Source organism: Salvelinus fontinalis, chromosome 16 (genome assembly GCF_029448725.1).
Source record: "Salvelinus fontinalis isolate EN_2023a chromosome 16, ASM2944872v1, whole genome shotgun sequence".
Classification (NCBI taxonomy): domain Eukaryota; kingdom Metazoa; phylum Chordata; class Actinopteri; order Salmoniformes; family Salmonidae; genus Salvelinus; species Salvelinus fontinalis.
This window is the reverse complement of record NC_074680.1, coordinates 11,473,897-11,496,184: the sequence shown is the minus strand read 5'-3', so window position 1 is coordinate 11,496,184 and position 22,288 is coordinate 11,473,897. Positions and strand designations below refer to the sequence as shown.

General features: G+C 42.0%; 1 protein-coding gene across 4 annotated transcripts in view; it reads right to left on the bottom strand.

Moving 5' to 3' along the window:
• Positions 1-9,552: 9,552 nt before the first annotated feature.
• Positions 9,553-22,288, bottom strand: part of LOC129812645 (protein quaking-A-like) — an 87,510-nt gene continuing 74,774 nt past the window's right edge. The window contains exons 5-8 of one of the 4 annotated variants that reach the window (XM_055864385.1): positions 19,516-19,603; positions 17,525-17,941; positions 14,168-14,242; positions 9,553-13,134 (exon numbers count right to left, since the gene is read on the bottom strand). In XM_055864385.1, coding sequence (XP_055720360.1) covers positions 13,118-13,134; positions 14,168-14,242; positions 17,525-17,941; positions 19,516-19,603 — 597 coding nt within the window. In that variant the 3' untranslated portion in view covers positions 9,553-13,117. The remainder of the gene's footprint in view (positions 13,135-14,167; positions 14,243-17,524; positions 17,942-19,515; positions 19,604-22,288) is intronic. The other 3 variants (XM_055864388.1, XM_055864387.1, XM_055864389.1) reach the window with 3 other exon arrangements.

The following is a 22,288-nucleotide window of genomic DNA, read 5'->3' as shown; positions in this document are numbered from 1 at the left end:
AGGGTGTTATTTCCGACATGCCCTAAGTTGTTCTGTCTAGCGGCTAGTCTATCTTATGGCCTGGCCTAGCTGAAGTGTGAGCGATGGGACAGTTTTTTCCTCTGTTATTGGGTGTCGGCGACGTCAGCGGCTGAGCTCCCCGTGTTATCCTGTGTCTCTCTGCTGACTGCAGCAATGACTCAGAGGGAACCCGCCACGCCGTGATTTAGCACGGGATCTAAATCTGACAGAAAAGATTTATCGGAGACAAAAGCGCGTCTTAATGTTTACACCCGCTGCGCCAAGATTAATTACACCCAAAGAAGAAGTACACATCCAGGGAAAATGTAGGGTTGGAAGTAAAAAAAAGTGTTGCACATCCATGCTAATGCGGAAACTAGGGCCTTTTCTAATTTGGGCAAAAGTCTGTCCTCTGACCTCTCTCCTCCTTTACCTGGAAACCAATAAGTGAGTGTTCATTTGTTTTTATAATTGTATACATTTATTTTGGGATTCCGGCCTGTAAACGCCATTTGCCTGATGACGCACAATTGGAGGAGAGTAATTTCATATAAGCACATTGTCGTTCACGTTACCTCGCCGCCCCTTCTCGATTACCTTTGACCTCTTTCAAAAGGATGCCAGAGAGGACGGAGGAGTTGAGTAAATCCAATTGAGAAAAGGCCTGTCTCCACTCGGGGGTGGAATGATGTGAGTGTTAATTGTGGAGAAGCGGATTAGCACCGCACTGCCATCGCACCCCACCTCATCCTAGCCAAGCCAAAATTTCCCCAGGATATGTCACTGGAGCCTCAGATGTCATGGAAGATGTACTATAACCATCTCATGATTCACCTGAATGTGGGATGCTAAATCTTATTAGAAAGAAATATTGGAGTAAATATTACTTCAGTGAAATTGGTAACACAACAAATGCGTAGGTGCGATTGTTTATCTATTTGACAAAGAACATTCATGGTGATCTTCATTTTCCATGTGGAATCTACATTTGGACTGCTGTGGAGGGCTGTTCTCAAATATACTGTAGATGGTGTGAAATGTGTGTGAATGAGAGGGGTAGAGTGCATGGAGACAGGTGTATTAAATTGGATCAGCTCTCGCTCTCACTGAGATCAGCCATTCAGCTACTGTGTAGACAAGCAGTATAAAGGTCACTCGGCTGGCATCTAGACAAGGTTGAAATGAGCAGAGCAGCAAAGAAATGTCGGAGGGGGTGAGGTGATTGCGGGGTTGCGTTGGGCTGCTCTCATCTGAAGTAACTGAGCTTGATTAAAGTGTCGCTACTGTGACGTACAAAGCCCTCCACCCACCCGTTCGGGTTAACTATCGCTCACTAGTTAGCGTTAGTACTCAGTCGGCCTATCCTTTCTACAGCTACCCCAATCAGTCAACCCCTGGAACATTAAGCATTTGTGAGCAGGCCCAACCCACGATGACATTGAATCGTCATGGAAAACTGATCAACACAATGGCATTTCATTTTTTTTCACCCAACTTTTAACCTAATCCAACGATATGGTGACATTTTCAGATTAGTTGACAACTCAACCAAATGTTAAGTCTGTTTGTCTTTGTAAATCGCTGCTGTTTGTCAACTGCTAACAGTAAAATGTGATTGTTTGATAGGTTAGCATCACATATGTGTCATTCAGAAGTGATGCATAAATACATTGATCTTATCTGAAATTATAAATTGTATTTTATTTACTCTAACCATTACAAAGCAGTGGTACTTTTTTGGTTGGACAAAACAAAGCATGGTATTAATAAAGGAAGTAGGCTACATTTAAATTATACTTTTGGTCATGTAGTGTATGTGGACACCTGCTCGAACATCTCATTCCAAAATAATGGGCTTTTTCAACTCTTCTGGGATGGCTTTCCACTAAATGTTGGAACATTGCTGCGGGGACTTGCTTGCTTCCATTCAGCCACAAGAGCATTAGTGAGGTTGGCACTGACGTTGGACGATTAGGCCTTGCTTGCAGTCGGCGTTCCAGTTAATCACAAAGGTGTTCGATGGGGTTGAGGTCAGGGCTCTGTGCAGACCAGTTCTTCCACACCGATCTCATCAAACCATTCTGAAACAGGAAAGGGCCTTCTCCAAACTGTTGCCACAAAGTTGGAAGAATGTCATTGTATGCTGTAGCATTAAGGTTTCCCTTCACTGGAACTAAGAAGCCTAGCCTGAACCATGAAAAACAGCCCCAGGCCATTATTCCTCCTACATCAAACTTTACAGTTGGCACTATGCATTGGGGCAGGTAGTGTTCTCCTGGCATCTGCCAAACACAGGTTAGACCGTCGGACTGCCAGATGGTGGAGCATGATTCATCACTCCAGAGAACGCATTTCTACTGCTCCAGAGTCTTAAGATCACCATGCACAATGTTGGCTCGAGTGGTGTAAAGCTAGCCGCCATTGTGCACGGTGATCTTAAGCTTGTGTGCGGCTGCTCGGCCATAGAAACCCATTTCATGAAGTTCACGACAAACAGTTCTTGTTCAACCGATGACAGATGATTTTAACGCGCTACGCACTTCAGTACTCGGCCGTCCCGTTTTGTGACCTTGTGTGGCCTTCCACTTTGCGGCTGAGCCATTGTTGCTTCTAGATGTTTCCACTTCACAATAACAGCACTTACAGTTGACCGGGGCAGCTCCAGCTCGGCAGAAATTTTACATACTGACTTGTTGGAAAGGTGGCATCCTATGACGGCACCACGTTGAAAGTCACTGAGCTCTTCAGTAAGGCCATTCTACGTCTATGGAGATTGCATGGCTGTGTGCTCGATTTTATATACCTGTCAGCAATGGGTGTGGCTGAAATAGACAAATCCACTAATTTGAAGGGGTGGCCACATACATGATACAAAAGTTACGTTACAGGCCGACATGATTCTGCGTGAATGAAACTCATAGCTTTGACTGTTTTCTCAGTAACAATTGAAACACAGACCTACATACACACTCGCTCCAGCTGCTAGATTGTGTCACAATGCCCACGTTCCCAGAGAACTAGAGGGCTTCATTCATCAAACTGAACTTGAAACCCACAGCAACAGTGTACTCAACAACTGTGAAACAACTCTCTCTCACAGCTAAAAAAAAAAAAACAGCTGCACTGTTGATGAATGCCCCGCATTCATTCCACAGAAACCGGGATCATCTGTCACTCCTGACGCAACCCTTCCCCTCTACCCCCTTCCCTCTCTGATTGTACTCCCAGCTGGTCCCGACAACTGCTTCTTTGATGCATCTTACCAGCAACCAACCCCCACCCCCCTTTCTGCAAGACACATAAGTCACTTCAACAAGCCCTCCACGAGACAACTCCCCACTGCCCTATTAAAGAGCTCCATCCTTTTCTACAGAGATTGCTTCTAGCGCTAATCCTTTACATTTGGCCTGTATACATACTTACTTCCCATTGTCTATTTGTCCAAATGAGTCTAATTGAGTGGCCTTTAAAAAAAAAATGTTTAGTCTAATGAAGGTGAAAAGGAACACTGCACTGTTTTAATTGACTTTACAATACTACAAAGCTGCTGCCGGCATGATAAGCAATGGGCCCTGATAACCTGCTAGCACATAGTAATGACTAATCAAAAGCCTCATGGGGACATACACCAACTCTAAGATGTCAATGGGCTGTACTTGCGATGTTTAATCAAGCGGCGCTCAACACAATATGTTAATTACCCCGACAGGTAGAAATAGACTCATGAACTTAAGGCTTACGGCACATTTAGTCTAAATGCCCCTCTCAATCAGTAGCAAGGGGGTTGCTATGCTTTTAGTCCGTGGTCAGGGTGGGATCACTGATTTCTGTACTGATTAATTCATGGCATAGAAAATACAACTCAGTAAAATATGTATGATTGGAATTGCCGTTGTGTTGGACTTGATAACTATTGAAAGTCGGAAGGAATTAGGGTTAAGAGATGAGTATACATTTTTCGATGTTATATTCTGTCATGAAACACAAATCAGAAGAAAAGCCATTAAACCGAGTCGCACCATACAGTAGAGGCAGAAGACCACTAAAATGTAAAAACTACCCCGGTTGGAAAGGATTCTTGATTGATTGATTTGACCTTCAAAATGACACCTATGGAACTTACTGTAAATTGACCCTTTCCAAATGTCAACGCTTCCATTTCTAGACTTCTTGCTTCGAGAGATTATACTTTTGTATGTCATTTGTGTTCCTGTGTGCTAAACGTACCTTGAAATGCGCGCGCAGAATTCCAGGATGACATCAGCAGGGCAGAAAGGCAGACGGCCAGGTAGAGCAGTCAAAAGGCCATTTGTAAATGTGGTACTTTATTGAACACATGACTTCTATTTTTGGTGTGAGCAACATAACTGCCAATACATGTTTTATATCCTACTCAGATTCCCATTATAGTCCTCTAAAGGTAACAAAACAAACTACTTCACAAAATCGTACAACTCCACAAAAATCTCTGATTTAGTGCACCCTTATTTGTCCAAGGAACTTCTATGTTAGATCACTTTGAAAAATGTATTTTTAATTTATTCTTAGTTTTCAATGCACAGCGGTGACAAACAAAACAGAAGAAAAAAAAAACTCCAGTGGTGCTGTCATTACAATTCTTGGTAGCATTTCCCTTTAATCCCAAATGCTACATCATTGAGACCACATTAATTGGTTGACTTGCCATCGGAATGTAAAAAAAAGAAGAAGAAAAGATACTTGACAATACAGGCAAAAGGTAGTACTTAAATACCAGGTCTAACACAGGGCATTACAATTCAGACGCCATATGACTACTTCCCTTCACAGCTATTATATGAATATTGTAGTCCACTTACATAACAGAGAAAGGGAAGGGTTAGAAAAATGTAGGCCTTGTGTTTACTTCATACAAACTAATCCAGAGTTGCAGCCATTAAAACAAGATTTAAAAATGGGGGAGAAATATATAAAAAACAAAATTTAGTCAAATATTCTAGTTTAACAAAAAAAAAAAAAACTAGCAATCTACAGTGTGCAGGAATTTCATTTTTAGTGCTCAACAAAAAGGTATTGGGCTAGAGAGAGATCGTAGTAATTGGCAGTTCAATGACAAAGTAGAAGTGCATTTATACATACATACATACTTATTTCCAGGTGCAATCTGCCAGGCAGTGTTTGTAATGCATTGTGCACCAGACAAATAACTTGCCAAATTCTTTTCATCAGCTCAACTCCGGAAACAAGCCAATACAAGAGAATAATAAAAGCATCACTTACACTTCCGACAGCATAAAGATACCCACAGCTAAAAGATGGATTCAAGTTATGGCAATTATTTGTGGCAGAGTAAAGCCAATTTGACAAATAACTGCATAAATAGAGAAAGGTTCTAAGACAACACAAGAACTACTTAAACATTGCTCCTAATAGAAATATGCCACATTTTGTGATTGACAATCTCTTTACTCGCCTGTTTGGCATGCCGAAATTATGGAATTAAGTGGTTAATGCCGAAGTTGTTTGTGCAGAAATACTTTGAAGTCTTGGAGGCAACAAAGTGGGTTAAAGTATAGTCATCAAAAGAGATTAATAAAGTTAATCTTGGCTCGTGTGTCAGTCTGAACACCTACAATTAGTGAAGAGCACAAAAACAAGAGGAAAAGAACTGCGGGAGAACACCCAGACAGAAATGAGACGTTAGTACTGTGCGTAGTCGGATTTCAAAGCGACAAATAAAAGCTAACACAGCTATTCCTGAAGAATTCATCAAATTTGATCCCAAAGTGTTTGTATTGTCAACACCTAAGATTACACTTTTGGGAAAAAGCAGAATACTTTGTATCAGCATTACAGGTACTCCCTTCTAGTATTACGTCATGTCTGATCTAGTCTATGAATCTACAATTGACACTGGTAATACCCAACAATGGTCAAAAGGCACAATGACCCTAATAAAGCAAACTAATGAGTTTACCCTATGGAGAATGGCTGGTGCTTAGTGAAACAGCCCTACGCAAGCATTACAATCAATAGAATAATAGTATAGAAAACCTGTTATTTTTATATTAATGCATAGCCTTTTCAAGGATTGTATAGTGACTATACATCAGATGACAGTGCAATTCAACAGTCGCATGCAGGAACATTTCAGTTTGTATGGGTCGTAATAACATGTTAAGTTTTATGAATATGTGCATTCGTATCTCCTGCTCTACAGTGTGTATATATAAATACACTGCTCAAAAAAATAAAGGGAACACTTAAACAACACAATGTAACTCCAAGTCAATCACACTTCTGTGAAATCAAACTGTCCACTTAGGAAGCAACACTGATTGACAATAAATTTCACATGCTGTTGTGCAAATGGAATAGACAAAAGGTGGAAATTATAGGCAATTAGCAAGACACCCCCAAAAAAGGAGTGATTCTGCAGGTGGTGACCACTTCTCAGTTCCTATGCTTCCTGGCTGATGTTTTGGTCACTTTTGAATGCTGGTGGTGTTCTCACTCTAGTGGTAGCATGAGACGGAGTCTACAACCCACACAAGTGGCTAAGGTAGTGCAGTTCATCCAGGATGGCACATCAATGCGAGCTGTGGCAAAAAGGTTTGCTGTGTCTGTCAGCGTAGTGTCCAGAGCATGGAGGCGCTACCAGGAGACAGGCCAGTACATCAGGAGACGTGGAGGAGGCCGTAGGAGGGCAACAACCCAGCAGCAGGACCGCTACCTCCGCCTTTGTGCAAGGAGCACTGCTAGAGCCCTTCAAAATGACCTCCAGCAGGCCACAAATGTGCATGTGTCAGCATATGGTCTCACAAGGGGTCTGAGGATCTCATCTCGGTACCTAATGGCAGTCAGGCTACCTCTGGCGAGCACATGGAGGGCTGTGCGGCCCCACAAAGAAATGCCATCCCACACCATGACTGACCCATCGCCAAACTGGTCATGCTGGAGGATGTTGCAGGCAGCAGAACGTTCTCCACGGCGTCTCCAGACTCTGTCACGTCTGTCACATGTGCTCAAGTGCTCAGTGTGAACCTGCTTTCATCTGTGAAGAGCACAGGGCGCCAGTGGCGAATTTGCCAATCTTGGTGTTCTCTGGCAAATGCCAAACGTCCTGCATGGTGTTGGGCTGTAAGCACAACCCCCACCTGTGGACGTTGGGCCCTCATACCACCCTCATGGAGTCTGTTTCTGACCGTTTGAGCAGACACATGCACATTTGTGGCCTGCTGGAGGTCATTTTGCAGGGCTCTGGCAGTGCACCTCCTTGCACAAAGGCGGAGGTAGCGGTCCTGCTGCTGGGTTGTTGCCCTCCTACGGCCTCCTCCACGTCTCCTGATGTACTGGCCTGTCTCCTGGTAGCGCCTCCATGCTCTGGACACTACGCTGACAGACACAGCAAACCTTTTTGCCACAGCTCGCATTGATGTGCCATCCTGGATGAACTGCACTACCTTAGCCACTTGTGTGGGTTGTAGACTCCGTCTCATGCTACCACTAGAGTGAGAACACCACCAGCATTCAAAAGTGACCAAAACATCAGCCAGGAAGCATAGGAACTGAGAAGTGGTCACCACCTGCAGAATCACTCCTTTTTTGGGGGTGTCTTGCTAATTCCCTATAATTTCCACCTTTTGTCTATTCCATTTGCACAACAGCATGTGAAATTTATTGTCAATCAGTGTTGCTTCCTAAGTGGACAGTTTGATTTCACAGAAGTGTGATTGACTTGGAGTTACATTGTGTTGTTTAAGTGTTCCCTTTATTTTTTGAGCAGTGTATACAGTACCAGTCAAAAGTCTGAACACCCCTTCTCAATCAAAGGTTTCTTTATTTTTACTATTTTCTATAGTGAAGAAATCAAAACTGTGAAATAACACATTTGGAATCATGTAGTAACCAGAAGTGTTCAATAAAATAGATATTTTACATTTGAGATTCTTCAAAGTAGCCACCATTTTCCTTGACAGCTTTGCACACTTGGCATTCTCTCAACCAGCTTCAACGAATGCTTTTCCAACAGTCTTGAAGGAGTTCCCACACACTGAACACTTGCTGGCTGCTTTTCCTTCACTCTGTGGTCCAACCATCTCAATTGGGTTGAGGTCAGGTGATTGTGGAGGCCAGATCATCTGATGCAGCACTCCATCAGTCTCCTTCTTGGTCAAATATCCCTTACACAGCCTGGAGGTGTTTTGGGTCATTGTCCTGTTGAAACAAATGACAGTGGGACTAAGTGCAAACCAGATGGGAGGGTTTTTCACTGCAGAATGCTGTGGTAGCCATGCTGGTTAAGTGTGCCTTGAATTCTAAATGTGTCACCAGCAAAGCACCATCACACCTCCTCCATGCTTCACGGTGGGAACCATACATGCAGAGATCATCCGTTCACCTACTCAGCATCACAAAGACACGGCGTTTAGAACCAAAAATCTCAAATTTGGACTCCTCAGACCAAAGGACCGATTTCCACCTGTCTAATGTCCATTGCTCATGTTTCTTGGGCCTTATTGGTGTCATTTTGTAGTGGTTTCTTTGCAGCAATTCAACTGTGAAGGCCTGATTCACGCAGTCTCCTCTGAACAGTTGATGTGGAGATGTGTCTGTTACTTGAACTCTAAGGAATATATTTGTGCTGCAATTTCTGAGGCTGGTTACTCCTCTGCAGCAGAGGCGACTCGGACTTCCATTTCCTGTGGCGGTCCTCATGAGAGCCAGTTATCACAGCGCTTGGTTTTTGCGACTGCACTTGAAGAAACGGTCTTGAAATTTTCCAGATTGACTGACCTTCATGACTGTCGTTTCTCTTGGCTTATTTGAGTTGTTCTTGCCATATGGCCCAAATAGGGCTCTCTCTTGTATACCATCCCTACCTTGAATTCCAGATGACTACCTCATGAAGCTGTCAAGGAAAAGGGTGGCTACTTAAAAAATATAAAATATTGATTTTTTTAAGACATTATTTCATAGTAGTCTCCACCATTATTCTACAACGTAGAAATTAGTATAAAAACCCTGGCATGAGTAGCTGTGTCCAAACTTGACTGGTGCTGTGTACAAACAGTGTATACGTACGTATATATCTCCATCGCCGATGTAGGGTGATGATTTAGACCACATTGGTAGTGAATCAGATGAGCTACTCCTTGATAAGGTATAGTACTGTATGAGTTGTACCTTTGTGTTGGACCCTAGTGTTTCAGCTGCAGCCCTACCCTTCCAGTTACACCTACAGAAAGCAGCTCCCTGGTTCTCCAACACTAAGCGAAACCACAACAAGAGTCGCGATAAACAGAAAGGACGGACAAGACATAGCAGCAGTGTTGGAATTATGAGCATGAAGAGTATAGCAGGTGCACAGGCTCCAGTTAGACAGTGTTTTTGTATGAGTATTCGCCTTGTGTACGTGCGTGCAAATATGAATGCTGCTGTGTATAAATATGCTTGTGTGAACGTGTTGTGGCCAGACACCAGTTTTAATTGTGTTAGTCCGTGAACCTGACCAAGGTAGTACATTCATAAAACTGGTTAAAAACACAAGACAAAAAAATATCAGCAAGTTAGTAAAATTCTTACTAAGAATGTTTTATTAAAATAAATGCCAAGGGGTTAATAAGAAAAATAACAGCATACACCATCAAAACTAAATGCAAGCATGTAAAAATACTTATGACAAGAAAAACGAATAAAGTCGCTAATGAGTTAAACAAGCTAGGATTTGGCAAGAAAACCAAATTTAACTCTAGTAAAGTCAACACTCCCCACTAGACAGATTTCAAGATGGGGGGGGGGTTAAAAAAACAAGTTGCAGTGGGCATCAAAAAAAAAAAGTCAGAAAAAAGATTGTATAATATACATATAAAATGAGATTAGAAAAATACATTATAAACCTGTAACAATGGCTGTAAATTACATTATCATACATGTAGTAGGCAGGCCAGAGTGAATACGGTACAGTTCACCATACACATGGACTAAACCAACCTTACACGATGACACAGCATAACATTGCAGAGGGAATATGTCTTAATACTGTCAAAATGCTGAATTGTCATCTCTTGCTGCACTTGAATATTGCATTTTTTTAATAGAATTCATAACACTGAAAACAAATGCATTAACATGTTCTGTGTGACAGCATGTATGAGAAAAATAAAGTGTCAGACTGCCAGGGAAGGTGAAATATTTAATAATCCATAATGTCTCAATTGATTTTATATATGTTTATTTTCTTTGTAATTAGATATAACCCCTTTGTTTCAGTAACTGAAAACTGCTTAGTTGTGAAGTCAAATGTGTTCGCCATAAAGAGGTAAGGCCCCTTTTCTAGTCTGTATACTGCATGTTGATCACTTCCAGAATTGGCACTGACGCACATTGTGGCGGGAACATTTGACTAAGACATCGTAATCAATAAACTTCATCCGGCTCAAGCCCCATCATCAGTGCCTCCCCTTCCAATAGAAAACAGCTCTGGACTACCATCTGGGAAACTCATCTTGGGGCTTGAAGTCATACATGACTTCATTACCGAACTGTAGTGGGAAGGCATTGGCCTTTTTTTAATTAAATTTTTTAACAAATTGGTATACACGCAATATTCTCTTCTTCCGTTACTCATTTATTTTATATGTCATTCATTTATTCGCATTAATAAGATGTCCTGGCAGACTTCTGCATCGCTATTGGCAGTTTGTTCTTGGTAGAATAATCACAGTAACCAGATATCAATACAACAATAGCGATAATCTAATTCAAAACGAAGAAAAATAAGAAATACAACTTGTTCGGATGGCAGAGGGTAATTTTTTTAATCGTAAAACAAAAACCCTAACTTATACTTAGGAAGACGAACCATGGCACATATTTTAGCTGGTCATACGACTGCTATTCTTTTTGCATAGAATAACTTCAGTAGCTCAGCAATAATGACAGGAGCCACCCTGCGCAACTCTTAAGAGCTTATCACAGAAGCCGTTCCTCTCTGCGCATTCCTCGTTGGTGCTGGATATTATCGAACAGAATGTTAACACTCGGAAAAAGAAACGACCGTCGATAAGGCACTTTTTCTATCTTCTCTGAACGTCTCTCCCTCGCTTCGTAACCCTTACATCCTTGCAACGTTTGTAGGTATGACTATTTTGGTCTTTATTTTCCTAGCCAATAATATCCAAAGTAACAGCATCCGCATCACCACCTTTTTCCCTCTACACTATTTTTTGTTGCATTTTTTTTATATTTTGTAACTGCAAGTGAAGTATAAAAAGCTAAAATCGCCAAAAATATATTTCTCTTCTCCAGCACCCTGTAAAAGTATCCAATTGTGTTCTCTATCTTTAATATGCAATGACAGGTATCTACATATATAACAGGTATGTAAATAAAGCAATCTGAACAGGCAGGCATGGCTTTCACATCCTATTTTTTTTTCTCTTGAGAAAGAATTAGAGAAACTGTCATGGGCTAAGGATCTGGACCATACCTTTATGGAGACACATTGTGGATGTGCTAATTGGAGGGCTTCAAAAGGGCGAGAGTTATAAATAAATACACCCCCCCCCTCCTCCTCCCCAAATCAAATAGATTCTTATTTGCATGAGAGAAAGTATCATGACCCCATTATGACTTGATTGGTATCAAATTTGAAATAGATTAAAGAAAACTACTAAATATTCTAGCAAAGAAAATTGGCCAAATGCTGATACACAATATGAAAATGGATTTTAGGCTGGGGTGTAAATACAACCCCCCCCAAAAAAAAAAAAAAAAAAGGCAAAATCAAACAAAGAAAAAATGAAAACAAAATGTATATATACAAAACTTCACTATAAGGATCCCCCCACCAGAAGCCCTCTTTAGTGTCAATCGGCTTTGCCTCTTCATGGGAAACTAGAGCTTTGTGTGATAAACAACCTTGATCTTTTTGATTGGCTGTCAACTCGCACTTAAACATGCACGAAATCACACCCTTTCAAGCTCTAAAATTACGGCACGCCCTCTGCAGTTAGATACATATTTATATAGATATAATTCAACTGGAAACCCTTTGGCAAATTACACACACACACACACTTAATACTTTTTTTTGTCTTTTAGATCACAGCTCGTATAATTGGTTGGGATTCTCCAAATGCATCAGGCACTGTACACTTGGAAGTGTGGAGGAGCATAGATAAGGTCAGTAGCTAGTTAACTATATATCCATTGCTCCACTGTGCCCTAACCCTCAACACATCCTACTTTCATTATAGTAATAAAAAGACCTCTCCTCATCCCAATTCTTCCCCAGCACCCCTCCTAGCTTCCGCTAACTGCCCGTGATAGGCCTTCCACCGCCAAAAGCTGAGTCCTTACAACCTGCTTCGTCTGGCTAGTTCTTCAGAGCTAATAAGTGTATTAACGAGAAAACAAAATCAACCAAAAACCAAAAGAAACAAAATTATAATAAGCTCAATTTGCAATCAATTTAGCCATGCTTTTAACAGACAGCTGTTCAGGGCACACCCAGAATGTGTCAGCATATCATTAAGTAAGTCTCAGAGTTTCAAAATACCGGACTACATTAACAAGTTGGAGTGTAGCTGCTTTCCTTTCATTTCTTTCATCGCCAGCAAGTAGGTGTGGAATGGGTGGGTGGGGTTAAGGGAATGAGTGACTTGGCATTGCATGTTGGATGAAGAATGAGGCCATGTTTGGGAGAGACAGTCTGGGTTCAGTTCCCATTTAGCGTTGTTTAGTAAATACTAGTGAGATCACCGAATCAGAGCAGGTATGGATGGGGTTGTGGACAGGGAGGGTGGGATCTTTATTGCTATATAAATTCAGTGCAGATTCATTAGTAACAATACATACACATCCACCCAGTTTGTGATTGATGAAGAAAAATAAAATGGTAATTCAACTCAATGAACAGAAAGAAATAAAAAGCAACTGTTGGGTTTGTATGATAGATATTGTGTTAAAAACCAAATGGTTTTATCAAAAACATGTTAGGGTAACTGTACGGACAGGCGCCCCTCTCACTGCATCCGAGAAGCTAGCAAAAGGCAATTACCAGTTAACTGATCAGCAGGCAGGCTTGGGGCGGCTCGTCATTGGGTGAAGAGTTCAGAGGTCAGAAGGTCATGTGTTAGTTGCCGGTGGCGGCTAGGTGGTTAGAAACAAAAAACAAAAGAAAAAAAAGATAGAAAGGATATTAGTGTCAGCAAGAAGAGACTAATGACATCATTTTAACAATAAAATGAATGCAATCTTTTATTCCCCCTAATTTCCCGCCAAGAAACAAACCCGGCTAATCTTGAAATAATCATGACGCTGTTACATCATGATCGAAACTACTAAGCCCCCAACCTAAATCAAATGCAACATTGCCCCCAGTACCCACAAACAGAAGCAAAGAAAACATACACGTACAAAGTTAACAAATAAAATAAGTGTTTTAGTTTTCGTGGTTGGAATGCAAGTTAACCAGTGTGATTAGTGGTAAGACTTAAACTAGTGTTATGCAAGGAATAACAGTAACTAGTGTTATGTAATGAATCGATGAATCACCGTTTTCCGATTCCTTCTCTTTATTTATATACAGTACCCATAAACACATTTATATATAAAAAAAAGTATAAAATTACAGTACCTCGTGTACAACTGAAATATGTTATTTATTTTTATTTTATTTCAATACTTAAAATACACCGGCGAAAGACTAAACTAGCTTAAGTATGTCAGTTTTACAAAAACAAAACAATTCAAGAGAGAGAAAAAAAATGGTGCATGGTAGCAACGAGGCTACTGTAGTGTTGTCTACTTTTTCCAGTTAGCGTTTAGTCGCTGTCCCTCACAAGTAGAACATTTATTATGAATGGAACAAGTCTAACCTATTTTAGGATCTATCTCAGAGGATTGTTAAGAAAATGTAGCTTGAACACTGCGTGTACTACCTGTTCTGTCACCAAGGGTCACAGTTCATGTAAACCAAAGCAATCAAGATCGCTTTTGCCTGAGCATTGAAATAGTTATATGGAGTACTGTGAGAACTATGTAAACAATGTGCATACCACAGTCAACCATTTAGGTGGTGTGTGTGTACGTGTGTAGAAAGGAAGGTGGTGAAAAAAAGTGACTCAAATATAAGGCAATGCAATCAACAGCCAAAGTTAAGTATCTTAGAGACTAAACTAACCTCTGTCTGCGGTCACAATCCTTTGGTAAGGACGGACCCGCGAGTCATGCCGTCTCACTTTAGTAGCCATTGCACCTAGATTGCAACAGGTCCACAAGGTTAGAAACCATTCACTTCAGGAAGGGAAAACAAGTCTTACAGTAATACACATATACATTATATATATATATATATATAAAAAATATACAAACATGTATAGAAAATGCATAGGAAAAAAACACATTTGCTTTAACTTGATATCTATAAAAGTATAACTTAGGTAATAAAATTCCATAGTACACAGTGTTAGAGGATTCTTTGAAACCGGCAGGCAAGGGGACAGGGGACTAAGGCTATCTAGAAGAAAAACATGTTCCAGGAGGTGGAAAATTGAGTGATTTTGTAGGGTTTGAAAATCCAAAGCGGCTCAGATCCTAACTGGATAGTGCTAGACACTACCTGGCTCTCACGTCTCTACATCCCAGTCAATCTGCTCACTGGCAGTCATTCCACGGAATATGTCACAAATGAAGACAGACATTACAATTATCCTAGTGCATGGTTGGTCTGGATATCATACACGGAAATATCGTAAAATACTATGTCTCAGTAAGGCTGTTGTATGGTTGCATAGGAACTGTGATGGTGCATAGATCATTGTGTGTGAAAGGTAAATCCTTAAGTTGGTCTAAAAGCCTAGCTAGAGCGAGGTGCAGTCAGCAAAACACAATTTCAGGACTCAGGGGTCGTATCTCTTGGGCTTTTATCCGACTGTCAATATTTATGATTTAGTTTGAGCCGGGGAAGGATGGCCTCCCAGATTCCGGGGCGAGAGAGAAACAGCGTGATGCTGGGGTGGCCATATTTCTCTGCTCTTCATTACCCAGAGAGCGTTTAAAGAGATTTGTGACAGAGGCCTTCATTGGCTAAATGGTGGCCGTCCCCACAGAATGGGTCACCATGACAACCATCTGGGCATCCAGTCAAATCGCATACTACTAAACGCTCTTAGCTGCAGTCAAGTTAACACTTTAAAGGAGACTTAACTCAGCATGTTATCTCTAGGATCAGAAGGCTTGGGGAGGTTTCTATGCTGGAATGGGCCAGTGACGGTTACATCACATTTGAAAACAGCCAAACAACCCTGGCAGGTAGGAAAACTGCAATGATTCACAGGGATGGTTGATGGCTATGCCAGCCCGCCCACATTCCAATCTGTAGCACCAGATGTTCTGAGGTTTCCTAACGCTAAGGACTGAGCAGCGCTTGTAGAGCCAATTGGTGGTGTTCCAATGGGTCTCCTTTGAAGGCACCGATCAATACGGCAAGTAAATAAAACACACTAAGCTGCTGTGCCCTAAAAGTTAGAGAGAAAAGCTAGTAGGTTCTGTACTACACAACAGCTCGCAGAGACATCCCTCACACACGCACCGACACAGGTCAGCTAACATTGCAGTCTTGTGATGTCAGGATCAACACATCATTTACCACCTAGAGTCGAATTTAAGACGTATTGAAAATCCAACAAAATCAGTCAGTTGAAGCTAAATACACTGCTCAAAAAAATAAAGGGAACACTTAAACAACACAATGTAACTCCAAGTCAATCACACTTCTGTGAAATCAAACTGTCCACTTAGGAAGCAACACTGATTGACAATAAATTTCACATGTTGTTGTGCAAATGGGATAGACAAAAGGTGGAAATTATAGGCAATTAGCAAGACCCCCCCAATAAAGGAGTGGTTCTGCAGGTGGTGACCACAGACCACTTCTCAGTTCCTATGTTTCCTGGCTGATGTTTTGGTCACTTTTGAATGCTGGCGGTGCTACAGCTATGATAATGTTTGTATTGGTTGGTAGTTTGAGTTGGGATTATGTAGCTAGCTAGCGAGAGATATATATACACACACACATCCCCAGATGTGTGTATTACATGACCCATCAAGTTAGCCAGGTGTGTCTGGGGTTGATTACAGCCACCAATTGTACTTCATGAACATGTCTAGACAATGTTGAACAATCTACTTAGCGAGACGTGGCTGGGGGTTGGTTATAGCATTTCCTTCACATGACCCATCAATTTAGACAAGTGTTAAGCTTCATCTAATAATTATAACATATTTTTATCTGGATCCTTTGTCAATTAAGGCAGCCCCCCGCACCTCTGATTCAGATGGGAGGGTTAAATGCGGAAGACATTTCAGTTGTACAACTGACTAGATATCCCGTTTCTTTTCTATTTTTGATATTGTTACTTGTGTAAACATTAGTGAAATGGTTACCTGTATCCTGTGCATGTGACAAAATCAACATTGATATAGTGTGTGTTTACCACAGATGGTAACGTGAAGAACATTACCTGCACCAAAGTCAGATTAGTATATAGGCCAAGGACTAGATAGTGTATTTTTACCTGCAGTTTTCCCCTATTGTAGGCGACTACTTTCACCACTTTGTCTTGAAATCTTTGGTTGTTTACTAAACTAAATCACTCTGTTCAGCAAATGCCTCATGTGAATCCTTAAAGAGATGGGTGGGGCTAAGGCTTAAGAGGGTGTGAACAATGCTGAATGGGTGTAGACAAAGAGCTCTCCAGTAGGCATACCAAAATAATCAAGGTCCATTTTCTCAAAGGTGAGGTTACAAGTTATTCAACTTTCAAAGCAGAATTACTTTCTCATTGTTAACTTATGATATACAAATTTCAAGCTCTGAGTCTACTTTAATCCAATGTAATAAATTTAAAAAAGTAAAAAAAATTGCTACATAAAACCGAATCAAGGCGGTCGGTTACAAATGTTAGTCATTATCGTCTATTTTGTTAAATGTTTCTTTGGCAGCATATTGCATACACACCCGCACCTACAGAACGTAATTCCCACAGCTGACGTAATGACTGGGGAATGTCTGTGGCTTGTACTAAGTTGAAGTTCAAGAAGGTGAAAACTGAGACAAATGGAAAAATGAGAACAGTAAATTTAATGAACTTCCCCACTGGGACAAAGGGCACTTTCTACTGGCATCAAGGCCAGAGCTGCAGAGTTAGCTGGGGGAAAACTGAATCATTTCAAAAGCTGTTGAAATCCAGAGGGAGCCACCGCCAGACTGAATCTGCCTCTTGCAAGTGCATAGAAAGGCGAGAGCGCGGGTGTGTGCAATCATGCATGTCCCTGTCAGAGTGTGTGTGTGGTGTGTGTATTCTCAGACAAGGCAACAACTTGGGAAAGGATTTGGTGGAGAGATATACTAAAATAAAAAATGTCTAACTGGAAGAAAATAAATCCCTGTCCCCCTTGCCCTTTATTAGCCATGTACAGCCATTAGGTCAAACCAATAACAACCCAATTTTCTTTCAGCTGGATACGACATATTTACCTTTTAAGTCCTGACTGTGGCTCATCGAAGCCGCGTCCAAAAACCCAGGGTAAAACAAGCTGCCCTCCTGTCCGGGGCTAAAGGGGCCGCCGCCCAGGCCCCAGGGACGCTTACCTAGAACCCCACTGTGGTCGATAGGGTACTCCAACAGGGAGGTGGGTGCCAGGGCGTACGGGTAGTCGTACGGGGAGGCGTAGATGATGCCGCCTTCCGGTGAGGGAGGCACCAGGGTTGGGGTGCCGTTGTGCAACATGCCCTGCATTTGGGGTTGTCGGATGATGTTCATGATGGGGGTGCCTCCCGGTGTGGGGGGCCTCATTTGCTGATGGGGGGCCATCATATGCCCCTGGGGGGCCTGTATTAGGCGGGGGCCCTGAGCGGCGGCTGCCGCCGCTGCAAGAGAGAACGCAAGGGGGTCTGCCATAAGCAAAAAGAGTGAAAGAGAAAGATGGAGAGACAGAGATACAAGACAAGGGGGTAAAGATGTGGTGTGGGTGACCAATCACAGGTCGAGAAGCAGGTTGAAAATACAAAACAGCAGGAAGGGGGTAGGGGGAAAAGGAGGGGAGGGGCGAAAAAAAGGAAAATTAGTCCATGCAATGATCAAAGTGAACCAGCAAACCAAAAATTGAGTAAAGAAAATAAACCATACCAAAATAAAAATAGATTATAAATTGCTAAAAATGATGCCATTACCCCAATGCACAGAGCATATTAAGCATACCAATCACCATGACAACAACAAATTAATGTACTGCGGACGGCACAAGTGATTAAAACAAATACACAAGGCAACAGAAATTAAGCCACTGGCCACAGAGGAGACTAGGAGTGCCAGTTTCTGATATGGACCAATAGGATTAGGTCAATCCCCAGAAAAGACAATTGAGTCTATTGGACGACTGAGCCTATGAGGCCTTGAGTGGGACCGACTAGTTGATATTGGCCAATACTGGATATATAAGTACAGTTCAGATTCACTCCTCTACATGACCCTGAGACAATTTTGGTTGGCTGAAGAAATAAAAAAATAAAAGATTGTCCAAATGGCTTTGCATATTTTCCACCGTCATACCACACAACAGTTAAAATCACTGACAGCCGGGGCGACTGAATCAATGTTTTACATGTAGCTCTTTGGCCCATGATTCGGTGGCTGTCGAGGCTAATTCACACCAAGTATCACTAGTCTGGTTATCTCCATTGTGTTGCCAGCCACTGGTCCAGACATTGGTATTACAAACCAAATGTATAGATTTGATTTTTATTTTTATTATTTTTTTTATTTTTTATAAACACTTCAAGCCTTTTGGACTGACCAAATGTGCAAAACAAATTTATCGCCATTACTAATATCATTCAGTAACAAATGATAATGTAAACAGTAAATGGTCAATTGAAAGCAGTCACCCCAAAACATTGAAATAAAGACGTTGCAAGGCATTTATTTAAGATCACAGGCATGAGAGTGCAGAAACCGCAAGAGCACTGGGGGGGATGAACTCCACAGAAAGTAACACTGGTGATTGGAAATCAAAACTGTAACAGATGCGTGAACTACATCATGCAGAGATGACAGTGATTTCTGCGATGCGCTGCAGGCATACTGAAACCACCTCGAGATTGCAACAAATTGTGATTGCATCCACATGGGGAGGGAAAGGGGCACAGAGGGGGGAGCGGTGAGAGGGAGGGGACACTGCTCTACTTTGATACAGGTGGTTTGAGGTAGGTAGACACTGGTTGGACAACACTTCAGAGAAAAGTGCAGTCTACAAAAGAAATTGGTCAAGACACATGACACTGCAATGACTACATACATGAACCTAGTAGAGGCACACAGTATATCATGCGCATGTTACATTTCTTCTTCACTGTGGTCATTAAGAGATTCTTACCCGTCAATAAAATAAAATGGATTATGATGAACTTTGTGTCACAGTCAATGTGGATCAAAACAGGACCTTCGTGAATGTGGTTGTAAAGCTTACGTGTCTTGATGTTGGTGTCACGGTATGTCCCGTTGAGAATGGCCAGCTCCATTAGCTGCATCTTCTTCAGATTATCCTCTCCTTCCGCCTGGAACAAACAACCGAGTAATTTCAATTGACAAGTCATTTCACTGTGCCACTATTGCAAGAGGGACATGGGGACAGAAAAACCACTTGGTCACAAAATCATTAGTGCACACTGTAGCAATCTGTAAACGGAACACCCTTTGCAATGAAAACGAGTTATTGGACAAACTCACAGGTCCCTTCCCGTTTGCTTCCTAGTGAATACCCCCAGTTTGTTCTCCATAAGCACAAGTTGCATGGGGGTGGAAGGCACAGATGAGCTACAACACAATGTTGCTGCATCTAACGCTTTGCTAAAATCGCTGACAGACATTAGGCAGGGAAACGCACGCATAAACCACCACCCTATCAGCAAGATAATTACTGTATTTTTGGGGTTCAGGTGCGCAATAACAGCCCAGTTAATGTCAGTCCTGTCAATTAATGTTTGGATAAATAAATACAAAAGCCCTGCCTCTGTCATTATCACCCAAATTAGTCAAGTGAAATTATTCATGTAGAGCAATTAAGTTAGCGCCCCCCTTCCTGAGCCTGCCATTTTCCCCCTGAAGTGACTAAACCCTTCTTAACCATGAAAATGCAGCGATTTTCCAGGTAGTGGAGCGTAATAAAGTAGGACCAGTGTGATTTCAGCAGACAGGAAAGCCCCCCCCCCCCCCCCCCCCAGACTTCACATCTGCTCTACACTTCAGAAAGACAAGTGCTTCATGGGTGCACCTGTACCGGAATACACGAGACCCGATCTCAGACCCAAGCTGGTCCGGCTCCAGAACTAAATGTCGCGGGTCTGGGTCGGATCTGATATGATTGTCATGGGTATGTGGAATTAACGGGCTTGTTCGAAAGGAACATTTCAGATCCGAACGTGACTGCTGCAGTAGAGAAATTGTATAAGTTAGGCTGCTGCGCTTGCTTTCACAAGAGTGGGGCGTGTAGCTTGTTGGCCAATCATAAGTCAAAGTGGCAATAGGCTACAGTCAGAGTCTCCATCTGTGGCCAAAGTTAAGATATCAAATCAATGGAAGATGGAGTTAAAATGAAAAAGGAGGATAGGTTACAATGACCAAGAGACAACAGGTAGGCTGCTACTTAAAATTTGAATGGAGTTGTTTGGTGGCAGGACAGCCTAGTGGTCAGAGCGTTGGGCCGAAAGGTTGGGGGATCAAATCCACGAGCTGCTGAGGTCAAAAATCTGACCTTTTGCCCATGAAATAGGCAGTTTAACCCACTGTTCCTAGGCAGTCATTGTAAATACAAATTTGTTCTTAACTGACTTGCCTAGTTAAAATAAAATAAATGTAAGTGTAGGACGAGAAAGCGCATGCCTTGAGTAGCCTAGCTAGCTTCTCCCAGTTTGACGCAGTCAAGACCGGTACTACGTAATCATATTGGATGATAAACTAGCTATTAATCTACTATAGCGTGAGCCGGCTTGGTTGGTTGCTGTCTCTCCTTCACCATGTCACTTGCTCACACTAGCCCACAGACAGCCCCTGCTAGAGCATCACTTCTCTACCTCCCATCCCACAAGCTTTATTGGCTCCGGTTAATAAAGTAGCATAAAAATTTATTTCTGCTGCTTCCCTCACTCGGATCGGGTCTGGATACAACCAGGTCTATACAGAACAGGTCTAGTTGTCCTCGGATCGGTTTGGAACGGGCCTATTTATAAAAAGAAAAAAAAAAAAAGAAAAAAAAAAGTATATTTACGCCTTGTGTCCCGGGTGGGATAGCCCCATGTCCCTTTTGGAACAGGTCCAACTTTGACCTGTGAAGGACTCTACTTCTCAGAAAGCAGACTCGAGAGCTTCATTGTCATGACAAGATTTTGTTTTGGCCGGGTTGTTCAGACTCGATAAAAAGAGGACAAGGTTGTTAACGGCGGCGCAATAAAGACAGGGGCAAGTTTGACATGCCGGCGCACCATTCAATATCACACGCTTTTCTTTGGAGTAAATAGCAAGTAAAAAAAAATAAAAAAGTTTACTGCCTTTTTCAATCAGGCCAAGGTGGGGAGAAAGAAAGTGCCACAGATAGCAAGGCTCAAAGTAAAGACCTCCCCAAAGATACCTTTCAAGGGGAAGACTGTAAGGGTGGGGGGACAGAGGAGACAGTGGCTGGTCTCAACTGAAGGCTGTGGTTTCAGACTACACACAAGGTTGTGCGCTACGGTCCACAATAGTCGTTGGCTGTACTGGTGGCAATTAACTTCTTAATAGGGGGTGCTGTTTTCACTATGGGAAAAAATCGTGCCCAAATTAAACGGCCTCGTACTCTGTTCTAGATCATACAATATGCATATTATTATTGGATAGAAAACTCTGAAGTTTCTAAAACTGTTTGAATTATATCTGTGAGTAAAACAGAACTCATATGGCAGCAAACTTCAAGACAGGAAGTGAAAATTCTGAAAATGGGGCTCTGTCAGGGCCTGCCTATTCAACTGGCTTATATTTATGGATCTGTATGCACTTCATACGCCTTCCACTAGATGTCAACAGGCAGTAGAAGGTTGAATGGGGTGTCTAGCTTGATGTGAGGCCGAATGAAAGCTTTTGGAGTGACAGGTCCGCTCTTTTGTCAGTTTTCAACTATGCACAGGGGAACTCCACATTGTCTTCTGAAATGCGTTACGTATACACAACGAAATGCTCCGGCTCTGATTTTATTGGATACATATGAGAAA